Below are 21,353 nucleotides of genomic sequence, written 5' to 3'. Positions count from 1 at the left end.
CTACGGTGCTGAGTGAGCAGCCCTGTCAGGGCCTGCGGGCAGGCCTACCAGACCACCGCAGTGGGGACAGAGGGATTACCACTGGTGCACCACCAGCTGGCTGGTAACTGCTGGGCATCTGCCCCTGGAGAGAGTCCTTCCCAAGAGATGAGATGATAGGCACTACCTGTTCAAGATTTAGGGTTTTTTCAGATGGTAAGATCCAAGAGTGTCAGGGCTGAGGCGGTGGTGGTAGAGATTATTCAATACTACTTTCAACTAAATTCAACTGAGCAGGTATTTATCAGCCACCTAATATATGCCTTATATAAAAACCTGGACATTTTGGCTTAAGATAAATATTCTGGGAAATACCATGAACATCTCATTTCTTTTGCAATGGGCTTTCACATATACCATCTCACATTAAATTATAGAAACCCTGTGATTTAGGTAGGGTTGATAACCTCTCTTTCATAGAAGAAATTAAGACCTGGTTGGTACAATATCACACTTCTAATAAACAGGGAAGCTGGTTTTTAAATCAACATCTGCTGACCATAAATATCATGATGTAAGAATGTGCGGTGCCCCTTAAACACATACATAACATTTGTTTCTGAATAGACCAAAAATTCTTGAAAGAGGCAAATGTAAAAACTATGAGAACTGTATGAAAAAGATAAAAGAGTGTTTTCAAATCGGTTGTCTATTTCCTTATGCAAGGCCTCCTTCTGAGCTGACAGTACTTCTGTGTGAAAATAGCTCTTCAGATTTGGTATAGGAAAACCTTCTGTATTCATATTCTATCAAATTCACATTTGTGATAATTTGCACATAGGTTATATTGAAGTTTCACTTAAATCTAGGGGGGAAAACTTGCAGAGATTGGAAGTACACAAGAAATCAATGTGAAGTAAAACGATAAAAAAAAACCTGGACATTTTGGCTTAAGATAAACTCTTTAAGACTCTAGAAGTGTGAACATACATGTAGATGATGTGTCAGTCTGGAAACTTTTTTATATGTGTTAAAGTATGAACATTTAGTTCATTAGTATGTATTTTAGAGATAGTATTCTATTCTTTCATCAGACAGTGTATCTCTGGACAAATTAAAGGTAACATTATTTTCTTTAGGATTACTCTTACTGGTAACAGCATTATTTTCAAAACCTGTTGATTTTATTTATGTGATTTTGGTTTGTCCAGGTGTGATTTTTATTTACTTTTGCAGAATGCATCTGTAATTTTCTGACACAGCAAAAGAAAACTCTAATTTACTAAACGGAATCTTTTTTTAATCACTGAGAGAAGGTTTTGATGGAATGAATCTCTTCTTTTAAGCAGGGACACCTGTACAGAGAACAGACTCTAATATACAAGTTGATTCAGGGGGATAGGACACCTGTTCGCCAGGAGTCCAAGCAGGCCTGGTGACGCTGGGGTCAGGACTGCCTCTTAGTACTGAATTTTCTCTCCAAGTGTCAAGTTGCACCTTATTCCACGTATAAGAAGGGAGGACTTCTTATTCCACTAGTGCTCAGAAGTGCTCATAAATAGTAGGATCTCAAAAGTTTGTTTCTCTCTAATTTTATCAAGATATGCCTGACATACAACACTGTAAGTCTGAGGTGTATAGTATAATAACATGCTACCATAGCTTCTTGCATAAGTGATTTACAGAAGATAAATTACTCTCTTAGAAAAAAACTCCCCTCCGAATTTCAGTAAAACCCGAAAGTACTTTTTTGGGAGCAGGGAGGCAGATGCAGTTCCATGTTTCAACATTTCCAGGAAGACCCCTCGGGCCTGGGCCTCATACCACACATTAAAAAATGGCTTTTTATGACATTGACTCCAACGAGGCTATACACAGTCACAGAGAGACAAATGGGATTGAAACAGTAATAATGAGATCCAAAGAACAAAGCATTTGTCATTCAGTTTTAAATTAGTGCAGCTATTATTGAATTTCACTATCTAGGGTGAAGTATGAATTAAAAAAATATTTTGTAATGATCTTGCACAATTATATTTTCTTCTTGGCATTAAAAGCATTAATTTGTTATCTATATTCTAAATTATCACAATTAAATTCTGTTTTTACGTTTGTTCATTAGAAAAAGTTTTGGTACTGAAAAATAACAGACAAAAATTTAAAGGATTATAATTTCTTTATGTTTTATAAATCAGCCAGGAGCCTGAGAGAGACCTTGATTCTTACTTGTCATTTCTCTATTGTCTATTATAATGTCACTTGTCTAGTGTATTCCTGAACTTGGGAGATGGAATACCATGAAATATTAAGGCTACTAATTACTCAAAGAAGGATGTCTTTGTGAGAGCATGAATGAAAACCCTATAGTTACCTTTGGATTTCTGCTGTGTTTAAAAGTAAACCAAAATATTTAGAAATCTGGCAGCTGGCTTATTTTTTAGTTAAAAGAAGGTATTCAAAGGATGGACCTAGTGGGTATCATGCTAAGTGAAATAAGCCAGGCAAAGAAAGACAAATACCATGATTTCATTTATATGTGGAATCTAAAAAACAAACAAACAAACAAAAAAGAAATACACCCATAAATATGGACAACAGACTGTTGGTTAGCATAAGGAGCGGGGAGGGAAGATGGGTGAAACAGGTGAAGGGGATAAAGAGGTACAAACTGCAAACTGCAAAACAAGTTAATCACTGGAATGGACGTGCAAATATAGAATATAACCAATAATACTGTAATGTCTTGGTATAGTAACAGAGGGAACTACACTTTCTGTGGCAAGCAGCCAGTAATGCAATATAATTATCATGCTGCTGTGTTATACATCTGAAATCATATAATACTGTATATCAACTTTATTCCAATAAAAAAATTTAAAAAGCTGGTCAAAGACATAATCACACATCTGGTGCACACAGCAAGTAAGAACTTTCAGCATTAAGCACACCAGCAAGCCATAAAGGCTTGGCCATAAACTCTCTTTAGTTTTCCTGGGAAGTTGTGTTTCCTTGTTTACTTTTTGGGTATTTCTAGTTCAGGATCATTCAGCTTTTTTGTTCTAATTGCTCATAAGGATGAATGGTCATTAAGGTGCTAAAAAGGTCACGTCCATGTGGAGCTGCCTGGTTGTTATCAGATTTTAATAGCCCACATTTCTCAAATTAACATCTTCTGGTAGGCATCTAATTAAAGATTAAGCTCTTCAATTTGAATTTTTATTATTATTTGGCAGCAGAATGTAATGCATTCTTTAAATGCACTTCGTCATCTAAACTGATTTTTCATTAATTTTTATCACCCTATGCTTTTTCCTTCTTGGCAAATAATAGGTGTTAAAAGACTAACGAGAAGACTCAATTTAAAAAGAAAGCAGTTACATACTATGGAAATTTAAAATCAATAATAACAGTACTAATAGTGGTGGTGGTAGTAAAAGTAAACAATTTCCTAAGGTCTGACATTTAGGTCTTCAGTAGCCCCAATTCGATATTGGATCTAAAATCTCTTACCAGGGTTGCAGTCTGTAAGAAGTGAGCAGATGGACAGGAGAACTTTAGAAATGGTTAGGGCTGGACTCCAGTTGTCCTTTAGGATGTCCAGACAGATCACGCCCTGGCTGTTAATATTACAGTGATAGATTCTTGTTCTGAAGGTGACCTAAAAGAAAACGTAAACTTGTTATAAATAAGACATACCTTTTATTAGGCAAAATGATCCAAGGGTCATTGGTTGAACCATATACTTAATTTTTCCTTAGGCACATGAGAAGAATCAATAAAGAAACTCATTATTTCAGAAATTATTATTCTGGGCACAGAGAACTGAACCCCAGCACCAAAATCATGACATTGTGCTTTTGATGAAGAGTGCTGTTTAATCAATGTTCTGGAGACTGAATTTACTCTTGGTGCAATTGTAGGAATTGTTCCGAAGAGGAGATTAATTTGGACCTTTAAAAAAATCTCAAACAAATAAATTTTCAAATATAAAAATATCAAAGGAAATATTTGTGGAATTTCAGGTTTTAAGGATTTTGTACATTTATAAAATTCAAATAAGCATGGAAATACTATAAAAAGGAAATAGATATGATTCTGTGCTATGGTTTGACAAAAGCATTAGCTTGGGCATGTATGTGAATATACCTGGTTCACAGAAAAACTCATTATAACTTATAAGCTTTTTCTTTCTTAAATTTTACATATTGGATGTAATATTAGTGTAGCCCACATCCTCCCTATGACAGCTAGATCAATACTGTACTTTGCCTAGGTGTAACTTTGAAACATACCTAGAATGTTTTTAAAGAACTTTGAAAAAGTTGTTTGAATCAGTTTTCAAACTCTGGTAAAACTGTTTCATAAAAGTTTTACATAAGTGACAGTAAGATTTTAATGCTATTTATTAATATCAGTTTATAAATGTTAATGTTATAAGTTAAAATATAAATAAATCTTGGCACTCTAAAGACCAATCTTATGATACCTTAAGTTCAAAATGGCTCTGAACCAGGAAAGACACAGACGGCAGATCTTTTGGGTACTGCCACTCCACCAGGGCATCCTGCATCTACTCAAATACCAGAACAATTAATTCATATGATATCCAGTCTCAGAAAGGACAAATATGGTCTTCTACTACTGGTGAACAACATGGTGCCATTCTCAGGATAGGGTAGTACTCCCAGTAAGAACTACCATTAGCAACATATAACCTTGTTAACCTTGACATCCCTTTCGACACACACATATCCCAAACACCTAGAACTGCTGGAGAAATTGCACATAACATTCTTTAAAATGTACAGTTGAATTTGAATGAGGAATCCCCCAGAGGTCAGAACTGAAAACCAAAAATTACAGTAAGCACATGAGCTGAAAGTATGGTTGGCCAGGGGTGGGGCTTAGGGAAGAGTGAGGGATGGAAGGATAGTCAGTCTTAATGCAAGCTTGGGTTTTAAGCCCTCATGGAGAAAGATGAGTCCTTAGATCTGCATGTGGTAAGGGGTTGGAACTGACTGCCCTTACACAAATTAGGACACTTGAGCAGCTAGTCTTTTATTAAATGGATGGTCTCAAAAATACAAGGCCTTATGGGAGAGAAAGCAAAGACACTTGCCAGAGAAAGCATGGGCTCTGGGGTGGGGAGAAAAATATTTCCCCTGAAAATTCTAATTCCTGGAATTAGCACTGTTTATGATGTGAACACTAACTAAAAAAAGCTTAAATGAATATATTGCTATTACATCAAATATATGTTTAAGGCAAAATTGAATAAAGTGGATCACTGTATTATGATAAAATGAACAATTCACTAGGAAAATATAACAATTTTAAATCTATTGTACATAACAACATAGCCAAAAATATGAAAAGTAAAAATTGGCAGAATTATAAGGAGAAAATGACACATCTACAATCAAAGAGGGACACTCTGACTGTAGTAAATGATAGAGGTCAACCAGACTAAAATGTCGTAAGGATACTGAAAATATGAACAACCAAATTAACAAAATTAAGGCACTAAATGAAGATAAAATTCCACACTCAACAATTAAAGAGTACATATTCTTTTCCAAGTACATAAGAAACATTTATAAAAATTGATCACATGCTAAGCCAAAAGGAAGTTCAACATATTTCAAAGAATTACTAAGACCATACAGATTCCCCATCATATGTTTGGAAACTGAAAAACACATTTTCAAATAATTCTTAGATGAAAGAAAAAAGATCAGCTATATCTATAGCTGAATGACAATGAAAATGTTGGGTTGCCAATACCAAAATATATGACTCGGCTAAAACAACAGTAAAAATGAAATTGACAGTTTCAAAGGCAAATATTAGAAAGGAAAAACGACACGATAAATCCCGGGACAGTAGAAAGGAAATAAAGATATGAGCAGAAGTTAATGAGACACAGAGAGTATCTAGTATTATTAAAATTCTGCAGAGAACTCAAAGTGTCTATCCCTTTAAGTGCTAGTTGAAAAGACAAAATATTTTTATGATGGAATGTAAATGATGAGTGGCTTTTTTAATACAATAGTGATATTTTAAAAACCAGATTAGCTGCTCTGACCCAGTTAATTTTCAAAGGAACTCAAGGAGGGAATTAGTATTATTGTACTGATTTTAAAAATAAACTGTAAACATCAGGAACAAGACAAGGATAGCCACTCTCCCCACTTTTATTTAACATAGTTCTGGAGGTCCTAGTCTTGGCAATCAGACAACAGAAAGAAATAAAAGGCATCCAGATTGGCAAGGAAGAAGTCAAATTGTCCCTGTTTGCAGATGACATGATATTGTACATAAAAACCCTAAAGAATCCACTCTAAAACTACTAGATGTAATATCTGAATTCAGCAAAGTTGTGGGATACAAAATTAATACACAGAAATCTGTTGCATTCCTATTTACTAATGATGAACTAGCAGACAGAGAAATCAGGAAGACAATTCCATTCACAGTTGCATCAAAAAGAATAAAATACCTGGAATAAACCTAACCAAGGAAGTGAAAGACCTATACTCTGAAAACTACAAGACACTCATGAGAGAAATTAGAGAAGATACCAATAAATGGAAACACATCCCTTGCTCATGGATAGGAAGAATTAATATTGTCAAAATGGTCATACTGCCTAAAGCAATCTACAGATTCAATGCAATCCCAGCAAAATACCAACAGCATTCTTCAACAAATTAGAGCAAGTAGTTGAAAAATTCATATGGAACCATAAAAAACACCAAATAGCCAAAGCAATCCTGAGAAGGAAGAATAAAGTGGGGGGAATTATGTTCCCTGACTTTAAGCTCTACTACAAAGCCACAGTAATGAAGACAATTTGGTACTGGCACAAGAACAGACCCATGGACCAATGGAACAGACTAGAGAGCTAGAGAGCCCAGATAGAAACCCAAGCATATATGGTCAATTAATATACGATAAAAGAGCCATGGATATACAATGGGGAAATGACAGCCTCTTCAACAGCTGGTGTTGGAAAAACTGGACAGCTACATGCAAGAGAATGAAACTGGATTATTGACTAACCATACACAAAAGTAAACTCAAAATGGATCAAAGACCTGAATGTAAGTCATGAAATCATAAAACTCTTAGAAAAAAACATAGGCAAAAATCTCTTGGATATAAACATGACCAACTTCTTCATGAACATATCTCCCCAGGCAAGGGAAACAAAAGCAAAAATGAACAAGTGGGACTATATCAAATTAAAAAGTTTCTATACAGCAAAGGGCACCATCAGTAGAAGAAAAATACATCCTACAGTATGGAAGAATATACTTATAAATGACATATCTGATAAGGGGTTGACATCCAAATTATACAAAGAGCTCACGCACTCACCAAACAAAAAGCAAATAAGCCAATTAAAAAATGGGCAGAGTATCTGAACAGGCACTTCTCCAAAGAAGAAATTCAGATGGCCAACAGGCACATGAAAAGATTCTCCACATCACTAATCATCAGAGAAATGCAAATTAAAACCACAATGAGATATCACCTCCCACCAATTAGGATGGCCAATGTCCAAAAGACAAGCAACAACAAATGTTGGCGAGGATGTGGAGAAAGGGGAACCCTCCTACACTGCTGGTGGGAATGCAAATTAGTTCAACCATTGTGGAAAGCAGTATGGAGGTTCCTCAAAAAACTAAAAATAGAAATACCATTTGACCCAGAAATTTCACTCCTAGGAATTTACCCTAAGAATGCTGCAGCCCAGTTTGAAAAAGACAGATGCACCCCTATGTTTATCACAGCACTATTTACCATATCTAAGAAATGGAAGCAACCTAAGTGTCCATCGGTAGATGAATGGATAAAGATGAGGTACATATACATAATGGAATATTATTCAGCTATAAGAAGAAAACAAATCCTACCATTTGCAACAACATGGATGGAGGGTATTATGCTCAGTGAAATAAGCCAGGCAGAGAAAGACAAGTATCAAATGATTTCACTCATCTGTGGAGTATAAGAACAAAGGAAAGACTGAAGGAACAAAACAGCAGCTGACTCACAGAACCCAAGAATGGACTAACAGTTGCCAAAGGGAAAAGGACTGGGGAGGATGGGTGGGAAGGGAGTGATAAGGGGGAAAAAGGGGCATTATGATTAGCCCACATAATGAAGGAGGGGCACACAGGAAAGGCAGTATAACACAGAGAAGACAAGTAGTGATTCTAGAGCATCTTACAACACTGATGGACAGTGACTGTAATGGGATATGTGGTGGGGACTTGATAATGGGGGGTCTAGTAACCATAATGTTGCTCATGTAATTGTACATTAATGATACCAAATTTAAAAAACAAAACAAAACAAAACAAACCTGTAATTTTGTATGGTAGGTGGATTTTAACTAACTGTGGTGCTCATTTTACAATATAGACATATATCAAATCATTATATTGTAAACAGTAAAATTGGAAACAATTTTTACAAAAATAAACTGAGGCTCAGAGATGTTAAAGAACTGGCTCATGGTCCCAGAGTTGGTAAGTAGGGAGCCAGAATTTGAACACAATTTTATTGACTCCAAAAGCCCATGTTCTCCTATTCAGCCTCAGTGTTTGTTCTTTTTTTTAATTTTGAGATAATTATAGATTCATATGAGACTGTAGGAAATGATGCAAACAGATCACATATAGTCTTCATCCAGTTTCCACCAATGGCAAAATCTTGCATAACTACAGTATAATATCACGAAATTGACATTGATATAATCCATATTGACCTTTTTCATTTTATGACCAGTTCTACATGCACTCATGTTTACAGGTTTCTATGCAATTGTACCACATGTAGATTTGTGCAACTACCACCACAGTCAAGATACACAGTTGTTCCATCACACACATACTCTGTGCTACCCTCTAACAGCCAGTCACCTTCCCCCTTTCCTCCCTTCTCAATTCTTGACAAGCACTACTCTGTTCCTCATCTCTTTCTTTGTTATTTCAAGGATGCTTTGGAAATTGAATCACATGGGATGCAACTTTTTGAATTGGCTCTTTTCACTCTGCATAATTGCCCTGAGATCCATCTAAGTCATTGCATGTGTCAGTCAGTATCTTCTTATTGCTTAGTAGTAGTCCATGGTATGAACATACCAGTTTGTGGAACCATTTACCCACTGAAGGACAAATGAACTGTTTCCAGTTTTTAGTTATTAAAAAGCTTCACATGAAGTTGCTGTGAAGATGTGTATGCATTTTTGTGTAAGCACATGTTTTTATTTCTCTGGGATACGTGCCCAGGAGTGCAACTATTGGGTTTTATTGTAAACTCAAACGTAGTTTTATAAGAAAACTGCTATATTTTTTTTGAGTGGTCGAACCATTTTACACCCTCACCAGCAGTGTGTTCCAGTTTGTCTACATCACTGTCAGGATTTCATGTTATCACTATGCTTTATTTTAGCTATTCTGATAGGGTGTAGTCACACCTCATTGTGGTTTCAATTAGGATTTAGGGAAATCCCTAACTACTAGTGGTGCTGAACACTTTTTCATGTGCTTATTTGCTATCTGGATGGTATCCTCCTTCATGAGAAAGGATGTTTATGTCTTTTGCCCATTTTCGAATTAGATTTTGTTATTGGTGACTCACTGGTATTTTAAGTGAAGCTATTTCATTAAAAGTGACGTACAGCTGGATGAAAAAAATAAAGCATGAGTTTGCAAAGAATCTTGTGGAGTTTTTGGGCAGAGAATACTTTACACTTTAAAACTTTACAATACTGATGAAAAGGATCTGCTTTGGTGATGTTTGTCGAGTTCTGTCCTGACAGGTGCTCATGAATAAACCACACTGAACTTCAAGAGGTAGCTCGATTGCTCCTACATGTTCTAATGGTGCAGGCTCCGACAAATACCACCTTTTGAAGCAGGAAAAAATTCACTATCCCAGAGTTTGAAGAAGTGTTATGTATTTACCTGTTGTAAGTCATGCTCTTCAGGGTTCCCTCATCATAGTCCAACTTCTATTATCACACTTGGTACAAAACCGTGAATTACTCTTGAAAATATTTTCTTTCAATGCAATGTTTGGCACACAGAAAGAGACCACTGTTTGCTCAACAAATGCTAACAAATAATGGCTAGTGTTCAAAAAGACAAGTTATCTCTTTGAGGTGTTTTAACGTCTTGTTTATTAGGTAAAAGAGCATTTTAGAAACACAATTTATAGCACACTGAAAGTTGGAAAACTGGAGAATACACTGAGGAAACAGGGCATATTTTTAATATGTTTGTGTCCCATAAAGTTACATTACTAAAGTGTCCTATTATATTCAGGCATTATTTCAGGATAAACCAGTAATAAAAAAATGACAGATGGAGGGCGGAGCCAGGATGGCGGCGTGAGTAGAGCAGTGGAAATCTCCTCCCAAAAACACATAGATCTATGAAAATATAACAAAGAAAACTCTTCCTAAAATAGAGACCAGAGGACACAGGACAACATCCAGACCACATCCACACCTGCAAGAACCCAGCGCCTTGCGAAGCGGGTAAGAAACAAGCCCCGGCCCGGCGGGACCCGAGCGCCCCTCCAGCTGGCTCCCGGCGGGTGGAAAGAAACCGGAGCGGTTTTTTTTTTTTTTGGTGAGTGCTTTTTGGAAGCCTTAAAGGGACAGGGACCCCAATACCAGCGAAACAGGGCAGCAAGACTGGTGAGCGGGTGCCTGAGACCGGCGCCTGGGGACAAAGACAATCGCGTGTTTTTCACTTTTTTCTTTGGCGAGTGCTTTTTGGAAGCCTTGGAGGGACAGGGACCCCAATACCAGGGAGGCAGGGCAGCAAGACGAGTGGGCGGGTGCCTGGGACCGGCGCCTGAGGACAAAGAAAATCGTGCATTTCTCCCCCCCCCTTTTTTTTTTTGGCGAGTGCTTTTTGGAGGCCTTAGGGGGACAGGGACCGCAGTGCCAGGGAGGCAACCCAGGGCCGGTGAGCGGGTGCCTGGGACCGGCGCCTGGAGATGGAAAGGGTCGCGTGTTTTTCCCTATTTTTTTGACGAGTGCTTTGCAGAGGCCTTGGAAGGACGGGGACCCCAGTGCTAGGGAGGCAGGGCGGCAGGACTGGTGGGCAGGTGCCTGGGACTGGTGCCTGAGGACAAACAATATCGCATGTTTTTCCCTTTTTTTTTTCTTTTTCCTCTTTCGTTGTTGCTGTTGTTGTTTTGGTTTATAGAGTGCTTTTTGGAAGTCTTAAAGGGGCAGGACAGGACACTTAGCCCAGAGGCAGGGAATCTGGGGATCTCTGGGCACTCTAACCCCCTGGGCAACAGGGAGCACAGAGGCCCCTTACAGAGATAAATAGCCTCCCGGCCGCTCCCCCTCCAACCGGACTCCACCATTTTGGAGGAGCAGCCCCAGCCAGGCCACGCCCACAGCAACAGCGGAGATAAACCCCATAGCAAACGGGCAGGTAGCAGAAGCCCTGTCTGCGCACAGCTGACAAGCATAAGCCACTAGAAGTCGCTATTCTCCCAGGAGAGGAAGGTCACAAAGCAACAAGAAGGGAAGCTCTTCCAGCGGTCACTCGTACCAGCTCTGCAAACTATCTCTATCACCATGAAAAGGCAAAACTACAGGCAGACAAAGATCACAGAGACAACACCAGAGAAGGAGACAGACCTAACCAGTCCTCCTGAAAAAGAATTCAAAATAAAAATCATGAACATGCTGACACAGATGCAGAGAAAAATGCAAGAGCAATGGGATGAAGTCCGGAGGGAGATCACAGATGTCAGGAAGGAGATCACAGAAGTGAAACAATCCCTGGAAGGATTTATAAGCAGAATGGATAAGATGCAAGAGGCCATTGAAGGAATAGAAACCAGAGAACAGGAACGTATAGAAGCTGACATAGAGAGAGATAAAAGGATCTCCAGAAATGAAACAACACTAAGAGAACTATGTGACCAATCAAAAAGGAATAATATTCATATTATAGGGGTACCAGAAGAAGAAGAGGAAAAGGGATAGAAAGTCTCTTTGAAGAAATAATTGCTGAAAACTTCCCCAAACTGGGGGAGGAAATAATCGGACAGACCACGGAATTACACAGAACCCACAACAGAAAGGATCCAAGGAGGACAACACCAACACACATAATAATTAAAATGGCAAGGATCAAGGACAAGGAAAGAGTTTTAAAGGCAGCTAGAGAGAAAAAGGTCACCTATAAAGGAAAACGCATCAGGCTAACATCAGACTTCTCGACAGAAACCCTACAGGCCAGAAGAGAATGGCATGATATATTTAATGCAATGAAACAGAAGGGCCTTGAACCAAGGATACTGTATCCAGCACGACTATCATTTAAATATGATGGTGGGATCAAACAATTCCCAGACAAGCAAAAGCTGAGGGAATTTGCTTCCCACAAACCACCTCTACAGGGCATCCTACAGGGACTGCTCTAGATGGGAGCACTCCTAAAAAGAGCACAGAAAAAAACACACAACATATGAAGAATGGAGGAGGAGGGATAAGAAGGGAGAGAAGAAAAGAATCCCCAGACAGTGTATATAACAGCTCAATAAGCGAGCTAAGTTAGGCAGTAAGATACTAAAGAAGCTAACCTTGAACCTTTGGTAACCACGAATCTAAAGCCTGCAATGGCAATAAGTCACCCTAAATGTAAATGGACTTAATGCACCAATCAAAAGACACAGAGTAATAGAATGGATAAAAAGCAAGACCCATCTATATGCTGCTTACAAGAAACTCACCTCAAGCCCAAAGACAAGCACAGACTAAAAGTCAAGAGATGGAAAAACATATTTCAGGCAAACAACAGTGAGAAGAAAGCAGGGGTTGCAGTACTAATATCAGACAAAATAGACTTCAAAACAAAGAAAGTAACAAGAGATAATGAAGGACACTACATAATGATAAAGGGCTCGGTCGAACAAGAGGATATAACCATTCTAAATATATATGCACCCAATACAGGAGCACCAGCATACGTGAAACAAATACTAACAGAACTAAAGAGGGAAATAGACTGCAATGCATTCATGTTAGGATACTTCAACACACCACTCACCCCAAAGGATAGATCCAACGGGCAGAAAATAAGTAAGGACACACAGGCACTGAACAACACACTAGAACAGATGGACCTAATAGACATCTATTGAACTCTACATCCAAAAGCAACAGGATATACATTCTACCCAAGTGCACATGGAACATTCCCCAGAATAGACCACATACTAGCTCACAAAAAGAGCCTCAGTAAATTCCAAAATATTGAAATTCTACCAACCAATTTTTCAGACCACAAAGGTATAAAAGTAGAAATAAATTCTACAAAGAAAACAAAAAGGCTCACAAACACATGGAGGCTTAACAACATGCTACTAAATAATCAATGGATCAATGAACAAATCAAAATAGAGATCAAGGAATATATAGAAACAAATGACAACAACAACACAAAGCCCCAACTTCTGTGGGACGCAGCGAAAGCAATCTTAAGAGGAAAGTATATAGCAATCCAGGCACACTTGAAGAAGGAAGAACAATCCCAAATGAATAGTCTAACATCACAATTATCGAAACTGGAAAAAGAAGAACAAATGAGGCCTAAAGTCAGCAGAAGTAGGGACATAATAAAGATCAGAGAAGAAATAAACAAAATTTAGAAGAATAAAACAGTAGCAAAAATCAACGAAACCAAGAGCTGGTTCTTTGAGAAAATAAACAAAATAGATAAGCCTCTAGCCAAACTTATTAAGAGAAAAAGAGAATCAACACACATCAACAGAATCAGAAATGAGAATGGAAAAATCACGACAGACTCCACAGAAATACAAAGAATTATTAAAGACTACTATGAAAACCTATATGCCAACAAGCTGGAAAACCTAGAAGAAATGGACAACTTCCTAGAAAAATACAACCTCCCAAGACTGACCAAGGAAGAAACACAAAAGTTAAACAAACCAATTACGAGCAAATAAATTGAAACGGTAATCAAAAAACTACCCAAGAACAAAACCCCGGGGCCGGACGGATTTACCTCGGAATTTTATCAGACACACAGAGAAGACATAATACCCATTCTCCTTAAAGTGTTCCAAAAAATAGAAGAAGAGGGAATACTCCCAAACTCATTCTATAAAGCCAACATCACCCTAATACCAAAACCAGGCAAAGACCCTACCAAAAAAGAAAATTACAGACCAATATCCCAGATGAATGTAGATGCAAAAATACTCAATAAAATATTAGCAAACAGAATTCAACAGTATATCAAAAGGATCATACACCATGACCAAGTGGGATTCATCCCAGGGATGCAAGGATGGTACAACATTCGAAAATCCATCAACATCATCCACCACATCAACAAAAAGAAAGACAAAAACCACATGATCATCTCCATAGATGCTGAAATAGCATTTGACAAAATTCAACATTCATTCATGATAAAAACTCTCAGCAAAATGGGAATAGAGGGCAAGTACCTCAACATAATAAAGGCCATATATGATAAACCCACAGCCAGCATTATACTGAACAGCGAGAAGCTGAAAGCATTTCCTCTGAGATCGGGAACCAGACAGGGATGCCCACTCTCCCCACTGTTATTTAACATAGTACTGGAGGTCCTAGCCACGGCAATCAGACAAAACAAAGAAATACAAGGAATCCAGATTAGTAAAGAAGAAGTTAAACTGTCACTATTTGCAGATGGTATGATACTGTACATAAAAAATCCTAAAGGCTCCATTCCAAAACTACTAGAACTGATATCGGAATACACCAAAGTTGCAGGATACAAAATTAACACACAGAAATCTGTAGCTTTCCTATACACTAACAAGGAACCAACAGAAAGAGAAATCAGGAAAACAATTTCATTCACCATTGCATCAAAAAGAATAAAATACCTAGGAATAAACCTAACCAAAGAAGTGAAAGACTTATACTCTGAAAACTACAAGTCACCCTTAAGAGAAATTAAAGGGGACACTAATAAATGGAAACTCATCCCATGCTCATGGCTAGGAAGAATTAATATTGTCAAAATGGCCATCCTGCCCAAAGCAATATACAGATTTGATGCAATTCCTCTCAAATTACCAACAATATTCTTCAATGAATTGGAACAAATGATTCAAAAATTCATATGGAAACAACAAAGACCCTGAATAGCCAAAGCAATCCTGAAAAAGAAGAATAAAGTAGGGAGGATCTCACTACCCAACTTCAAGCTCTACTACAAAGCCATAGTAATGAAGAGAATTTGGTACTGGCACGAGAACAGAGCCACAGACCAGTGGAACAGATTAGAGACTCCAGAAAGTAACCCAAAAATATATGGTCAATTAATATTTGATAAAGGAGCCATGGACATACAATGGCAAAATGACAGTCTCTTCAACAGATGGTACTGGCAAAACTGGACAGCTACATGTAGGAGAATGAAACTGGACCATTGTCTAACCCCATATACAAAGGTAAACTCAAAATGGATCAAAGACCTGAATGTAAGTCATGACCATTAAACTCTTGGAAAAAAACATAGGCAAAAACCTCTTAGACATAAACATGAGTGACCTCTTCTTGAACATATCTCCCCGGGCAAGGAAAACAACAGCGAAAATGAGCAAGTGGGACTACATTAAGCTGAAAAGCTTCTGTACAGCGAAAGACACCATCAATAGAACAAAAAGGAACCCTACAGTATGGGAGAATATATTTGAAAATGACAGATCCGATAAAGGCTTGACGTCCAGAATATATAAAGAGCTCACACGCCTCAACAAACAAAAAACAAATAACCCAATTAAAAAATGGGCAGAGGAACTGAACAGACAGTTCTCCAAAAAAGAAATACAGATGGCCAAGAGACACATGAAAAGATGCTCCACATTGCTAATTATCAGAGAAATGCAAATTAAAACTACAATGAGCTATCACCTCACACCAGTAAGGATAGCTGCCATCCAAAAGACAAACAACAACAAATGTTGGCGAGGCTGTGGAGAAAGGGGAACCCTCCTACACTGCTGGTGGGAATGTAGATTAGTTCAGCCATTGTGGAAAGCAGTTTGGAGGTTCATCAAAATGCTCAAAACAGACCTACCATTTGACCCAGGAATTCCACTCCTAGGAATTTACCCTAAGAACGCAGCAATCAAGTTTGAGAAAGACAGATGCACCCCTATGTTTATCGCAGCACTATTCACAATAGCCAAGAATTGGAAGCAACCTAAATGTCCATCGTAGATGAATGGATAAAGAAGATGTGGTACATATACACAATGGAATACTACTCAGCCATAAGAAGTGGAAAAATCCAACCATTTGCAGCAACATGGATGGAGCTGGAGAGTATTATGCTCAGTGAAATAAGCCAAACAGAGAAAGAGAAATACCAAATGATTTCAATCATATGAGGAGTATAAGAACAAAGGAAAAACTGAAGGAACAAAACAGCAGCGGAATTACAGAACCCAAAAATGGACTAACAGGTATCAAAGGGAAAGGAACTGGGGAGGATGGGTGGGCAAGGGGGGATAAGTGGGGGGAAGAAGAAGGGGGGTATTAAGATTAGCATGCATGGGGGGGGAGGGAGAAAGGGGAGGGTGGGCTGTACAACACAGAGAGGACAAGTAGTGATTCTACAACATTTTGCTAAGCTGATGGATAGTAACCGTAATGTGGTTGTTAGGGGGGACCTGATATAGGGGAGAGCATAGTAAACATAGTATTCTTCATGTAAGTGTAGATTAAAGATTAAAAAAAAAAAGAAAGAAAGAAAGAAAAGGGGGATTACTCCTTGATAGGATAAAACTATTGGTAAATCAAAGATTAGTGCATGCTTTAAATATCCTTAATGTTGATCACTTAAAGGGTGTCAGATGATCAGCTATGGAGGTACTCTTTTCTGAGAATATTCCTTTCTTTTAATAAAAAAAAAAAAAAGCAGCTCCTGTGTGCTGACCTCCAATGAGTTCTACACAGTGGTATAGAGGGCATGTCAAAGTGTGGGCAAAGGGTCTGTTTGTTTCTATGCAGAAGATCAAGGCCTAGCTTGGCTACCCAGCAAATGAACTAAGATACGATATGTGGAGGAGCTTCCGGCATCAGCACTCTCTGGAGGACTCGTGCCGGGGGATGATCATCAAAAAGCCTCCACAGGGATCCAGACGATGCTGCGGTTGTGGCTGCATCCAGCCCACTGTCTCCTGGACTTGCCATAGGAATGAGGAGGGAGATGTCTAGCCTGGCATGTGCATACAGTGAGACAACGAATTTGACCGGATCTGTACTGTTGGAACTCAACCAGGAGTTGGGAGGGTGCAAGTTGTAGCACTCCAAAATCTTATGACTATAGACTACGGTTAAAAGAACATGTGGGATGTGAACAGATCCCAGAAATGGGTTGCTTTAATTTGTCTGATTTCTCTCAGACTGTTCAAGTACAGTTGGACAATATCCATCATATCATAGACAAATTTTCACAAATGCCTAGGGTGCCTAAATGGTTTTCGTGGCTTCACTGGAGATGGATGGTAATTATAGATTTGCTTTGTTTATGTCACCGTATTCCTATTATGTTAATATGTGAGCGCAAGTTAGTTAGTAGTTTAAAACCTATACATGCTTAAGGTACTCTACAAGAAGATATGTCAAAGAAATAATCAATCCTCCCATGTTTCCTTCCATATGCTACATCTATAGCTTTTCTTCTTCCTTCCTAATTACAACCCTTAAATAGAATTCGTGCCTCATATCGAATTTACCTAGTATCATAATTCCTCCAGGTGGTAAAGATACCTCGAGACAAGTGCTGGGCATAGAAGCCACAGGGCATCAATCTGCAAAGAAGTAAAAAGCTAACCATCACAAACAATATGGCTTCTCTCTCACTTACCAACTGTACATTTCCCTGTATGGCCCCGGAAGATGACTGGTTAGCCAGAGACAGGTAAGATTCCTCAAGGGAGGAACAACCTAAGACAGGCACAGTCGCAGGGGGGCCATCAGGTGAGAAATTGGGGATCAACAGAGGTGAGGCTCAGAACCTCATCCCCCCTGCTTTGAGAGAAATCTTCTGCATCCGTGGATGTTTTGCTTCCCTTGTCTAGCTTGGATTAATACTTAGTCCATAGGCACACACCTGATCATCTACATTTGCCCTCTTACAGCACTAAACTATGTTTTCTACCTTTATCTTGCATCTACCTACCACTTCAGCATTTCATTAAAAATAAAAATAAAAATAAAAATAATAATAAAGGGAGAAATGTGGGATCCACATATAAATCAAGTATGAAAATCAAATGAATATTCATATTTGACCTGATTATGTTTATAGTTCATAATGCGTGATCAAAACCAAAAAGTTTCTGTGATGAATGCCCTTGTACTGTTCACCATGTAAGAATTTAATCACTATGTAAGAATTCGTTTACCATGTAAGAACTTGTTCGTTATGCTTCAGAAGATTGGAGACTGATGAGAATTAGGCTTGAGATGGATTAATGATTGTGCATTGAGCATTGACCCCCCTATACAGAATTTTATTGTTGTTAACAACCATTTGATCAATAAATATGAGAGATGCCCTCTCAAAAAAACAAAAATGACAGATATTTAGTAAGCACTCAATATGTTCCAGGCATACAGTTTTTTATTGTTGCTATTGCTATTTAAATATTAATGAGAACTGAAAAAAACGTGTAACCTGGTCACATCTCTAAGTGTTCCACAATCAAGGCAAAACACTTGCTAATAAAAGCTCCTGAAAAAGCCAGCATTCTCTTCTAGACCCTGTCACAAACCCAGGGGAAATGAGAGTGAAAAACCCATGCAAACTAATAAGGAAATGTCTGTAGCCCTTAGACATCATTGATGCAGAAAGAGAAAATGGCATTTTGAATACTGACACGTATCCAAGGATTTGCACCTGTTAGAAGGAGATTTTGAGGCTGAGAAAGCAGCCTCTTCTCTCCCTCACCCTACAGACGACAGCTCTGATCTCTGCCTCAGTTTCCAGGAAGTCCATCATGTCATCTCATTCAGGGGGCTGCGCAGTGCACTACCCTCCACTGTGCCCTCCTGATGAAGAAACAAATGACACGAGATGAGCCTCAAGAGAACGGCAGCTCCACCATGGGGCTGACACTGAGTCTACGTGTCCCACAGCCTACCCCGCACCTGCATTTACTGCTGTACCTGAAGCACTGCTCACTACAGATTACAGCTACCATTCTCAAGGAGAGGTAAAATTACACTGAGAGTAGTGTTTTCAAAGGCAAGAAGACAGCCCATTTCAGAATATTTTCTCTACATCAAGGGAATTTTAAAAACGTGATTTGGGTATAGTGATAGAGAAAATTTATTTATCCAGAATGGCTAATTCCCAGATGACTCTGGATGAGGATGGTCTTAACTTATATGACACGTAAACACCCATAAAGGCATGTGGGCCTATGTGTGGGGTGGAGAGAATAATGCCCTATGGTAAAAGGGACTTTGCCTTAAGGACTCTGAGAAGGACTGATTTTCTGGATAAGATATTAACACAAGGACCTGACCCCTTAAAAGGGCTGGATCCGCAAGGGCTGTGAAGATGGAAGCAAGTGGGTCAGTGATGTGAGGAAGGGGCCAACAGCCAAGGAACGCAGTTGGCTTGTAGAAGGTGGAAGAGGCAAGGACATGGATTTCCCCTGAAACCTTAGAGGGAATGCAGCCCTGCTCACACTCTGATTTCAGTTTTCTGACTCCACAGCTGTAAGACAAGAAATTCTTATATTAAGCCACCAAACAAGTTTGTGGTGTTATAGCAGCAATAGGAAGTGAATGCAATATGTAAATACTTCCCAATGGCCTTATTATTTTATCTTAAACAATACCTTAAAATGTGGCTATGCTATTTTTGTACTTGAGAGAATTACCTCTTTAATTTTAGAGAGAGTTAAAGCTCTTTAGGTTGACTATAGCATGAAAGAATGCTAAGGAGTGAATGACCTAGGGTAAGTCAGTTTACTCCTCTGAGCCTCTATTTCCAGACAAAATGAGAAATTTAAACCAGATTATATCTAAGGCCCCTTCTCGTTTCAAGATCCAAGAGTTGTATTGTGAAAAGAAGGTATTTTGGGAGTTAGCTGAACTTGGGCAGAAATCCTGACTTTGGACAAATCAACTTAGCATCTCTGAGATTCCTCATATTAAAATGGGTAAAATAACAGCTACGCCCATAGTAGCTGTGAAGACTGAAGTACATACACAGAGTTCTCATTCTCTGCCTAGCACCCAGCAGGAATTCAAGCAGTTTGTCTACCTTCCCCTCTTCACATCTCCTAGGTGTATTAGGCTGTTTCAGAATGCATGCGTGCATGAAATAATTCCCCCACCACCTGGATTTTAAATGTGTTCTCTTTATACTACTCCCCTGCCCTAGGGTATAGACAACACTCCATATACAGACAAAAAGTGCCTTTGTAAGGGGAGATACATCACATAGATCATAATTTTAATAAAGTATTTCTGACAAACTGATTCCACACACAATTTACAAAAATATCTTAAAGTAAATAAACACCTCCAAAATGGAAACTGAGTGACATTTAAAAATGCTCATTTAAAATATTTCAGTAATAACCTTTATTTTTGACATAGTTTCCATTTTTCAAACAATTTTGATCAGGAGATAAATGGCACTATGATTTTACTGAGGAAGTACGAGGTCAGTGAGAAATACATTCCTCTTAAAAATACTTTTCCATGGAGACCCAGAGAGGAAATATTTGGAGCCCTTGTGCCATAAATCAGCGAGTCATGTAACAAAGGTCCAAAAATAGCAGGGTTAACATCATTGAAATGGCTCTTGGCCATAGGCTCCCTATGGAACTCTAGCTTATTTGAGCAGGTTGTTAGTAGACTTTTAAAAACGTCAGTATGACCACACTCCTTGAGGTTTCAAATGCTTTTTCTTACAGCGGACTTAAGAGCATTGTACCAACAACTAACACATTTTACAGTATTATTTTAAAGTATTAGTGAACGAAAACTGAAAGGAGCCATGGTAAGTAATGGAAATCACACATCTTAAAGCAACTCAAAGAAACCTACAACAGCAAAACAAAACAAAAACCCTCTCCAAATGAAAAAAAAAAGAAACCCTGGAAATATATTTTGCCTTGAATACCTGGCAGTTAAGGAACTAAAATTAAACATTACTTAGAATCCACATTGCCTAAAGACAATGCTGCCGGGCTGAGAATGGGACTGCAGAGCATGTCCCAGGTACACCTGACTGCAGGCTGGGGCTACTTTCTCAAAGCTTTTAAGTCATGATTTTAAA

General features: G+C 38.5%; 1 protein-coding gene across 2 annotated transcripts in view; it reads right to left on the bottom strand.

The window, feature by feature from the left end:
* The window catches only part of UBE2E2 (ubiquitin conjugating enzyme E2 E2), a 360,447-nt gene that overhangs the window by 47,293 nt on the left and 291,801 nt on the right, over positions 1–21,353 (bottom strand). For both annotated transcript variants that reach the window (XM_037008576.2, XM_073222806.1), the window contains exon 5: positions 3,490–3,637. In XM_037008576.2, coding sequence (XP_036864471.1) covers positions 3,490–3,637 — 148 coding nt within the window. The remainder of the gene's footprint in view (positions 1–3,489; positions 3,638–21,353) is intronic.

This window comes from Manis javanica, chromosome 15 (assembly GCF_040802235.1).
Source record: "Manis javanica isolate MJ-LG chromosome 15, MJ_LKY, whole genome shotgun sequence".
Classification (NCBI taxonomy): domain Eukaryota; kingdom Metazoa; phylum Chordata; class Mammalia; order Pholidota; family Manidae; genus Manis; species Manis javanica.
The sequence above is the reverse complement of the archived record's forward strand: the minus strand, read 5'-3'. Positions and strand labels throughout refer to the sequence as shown.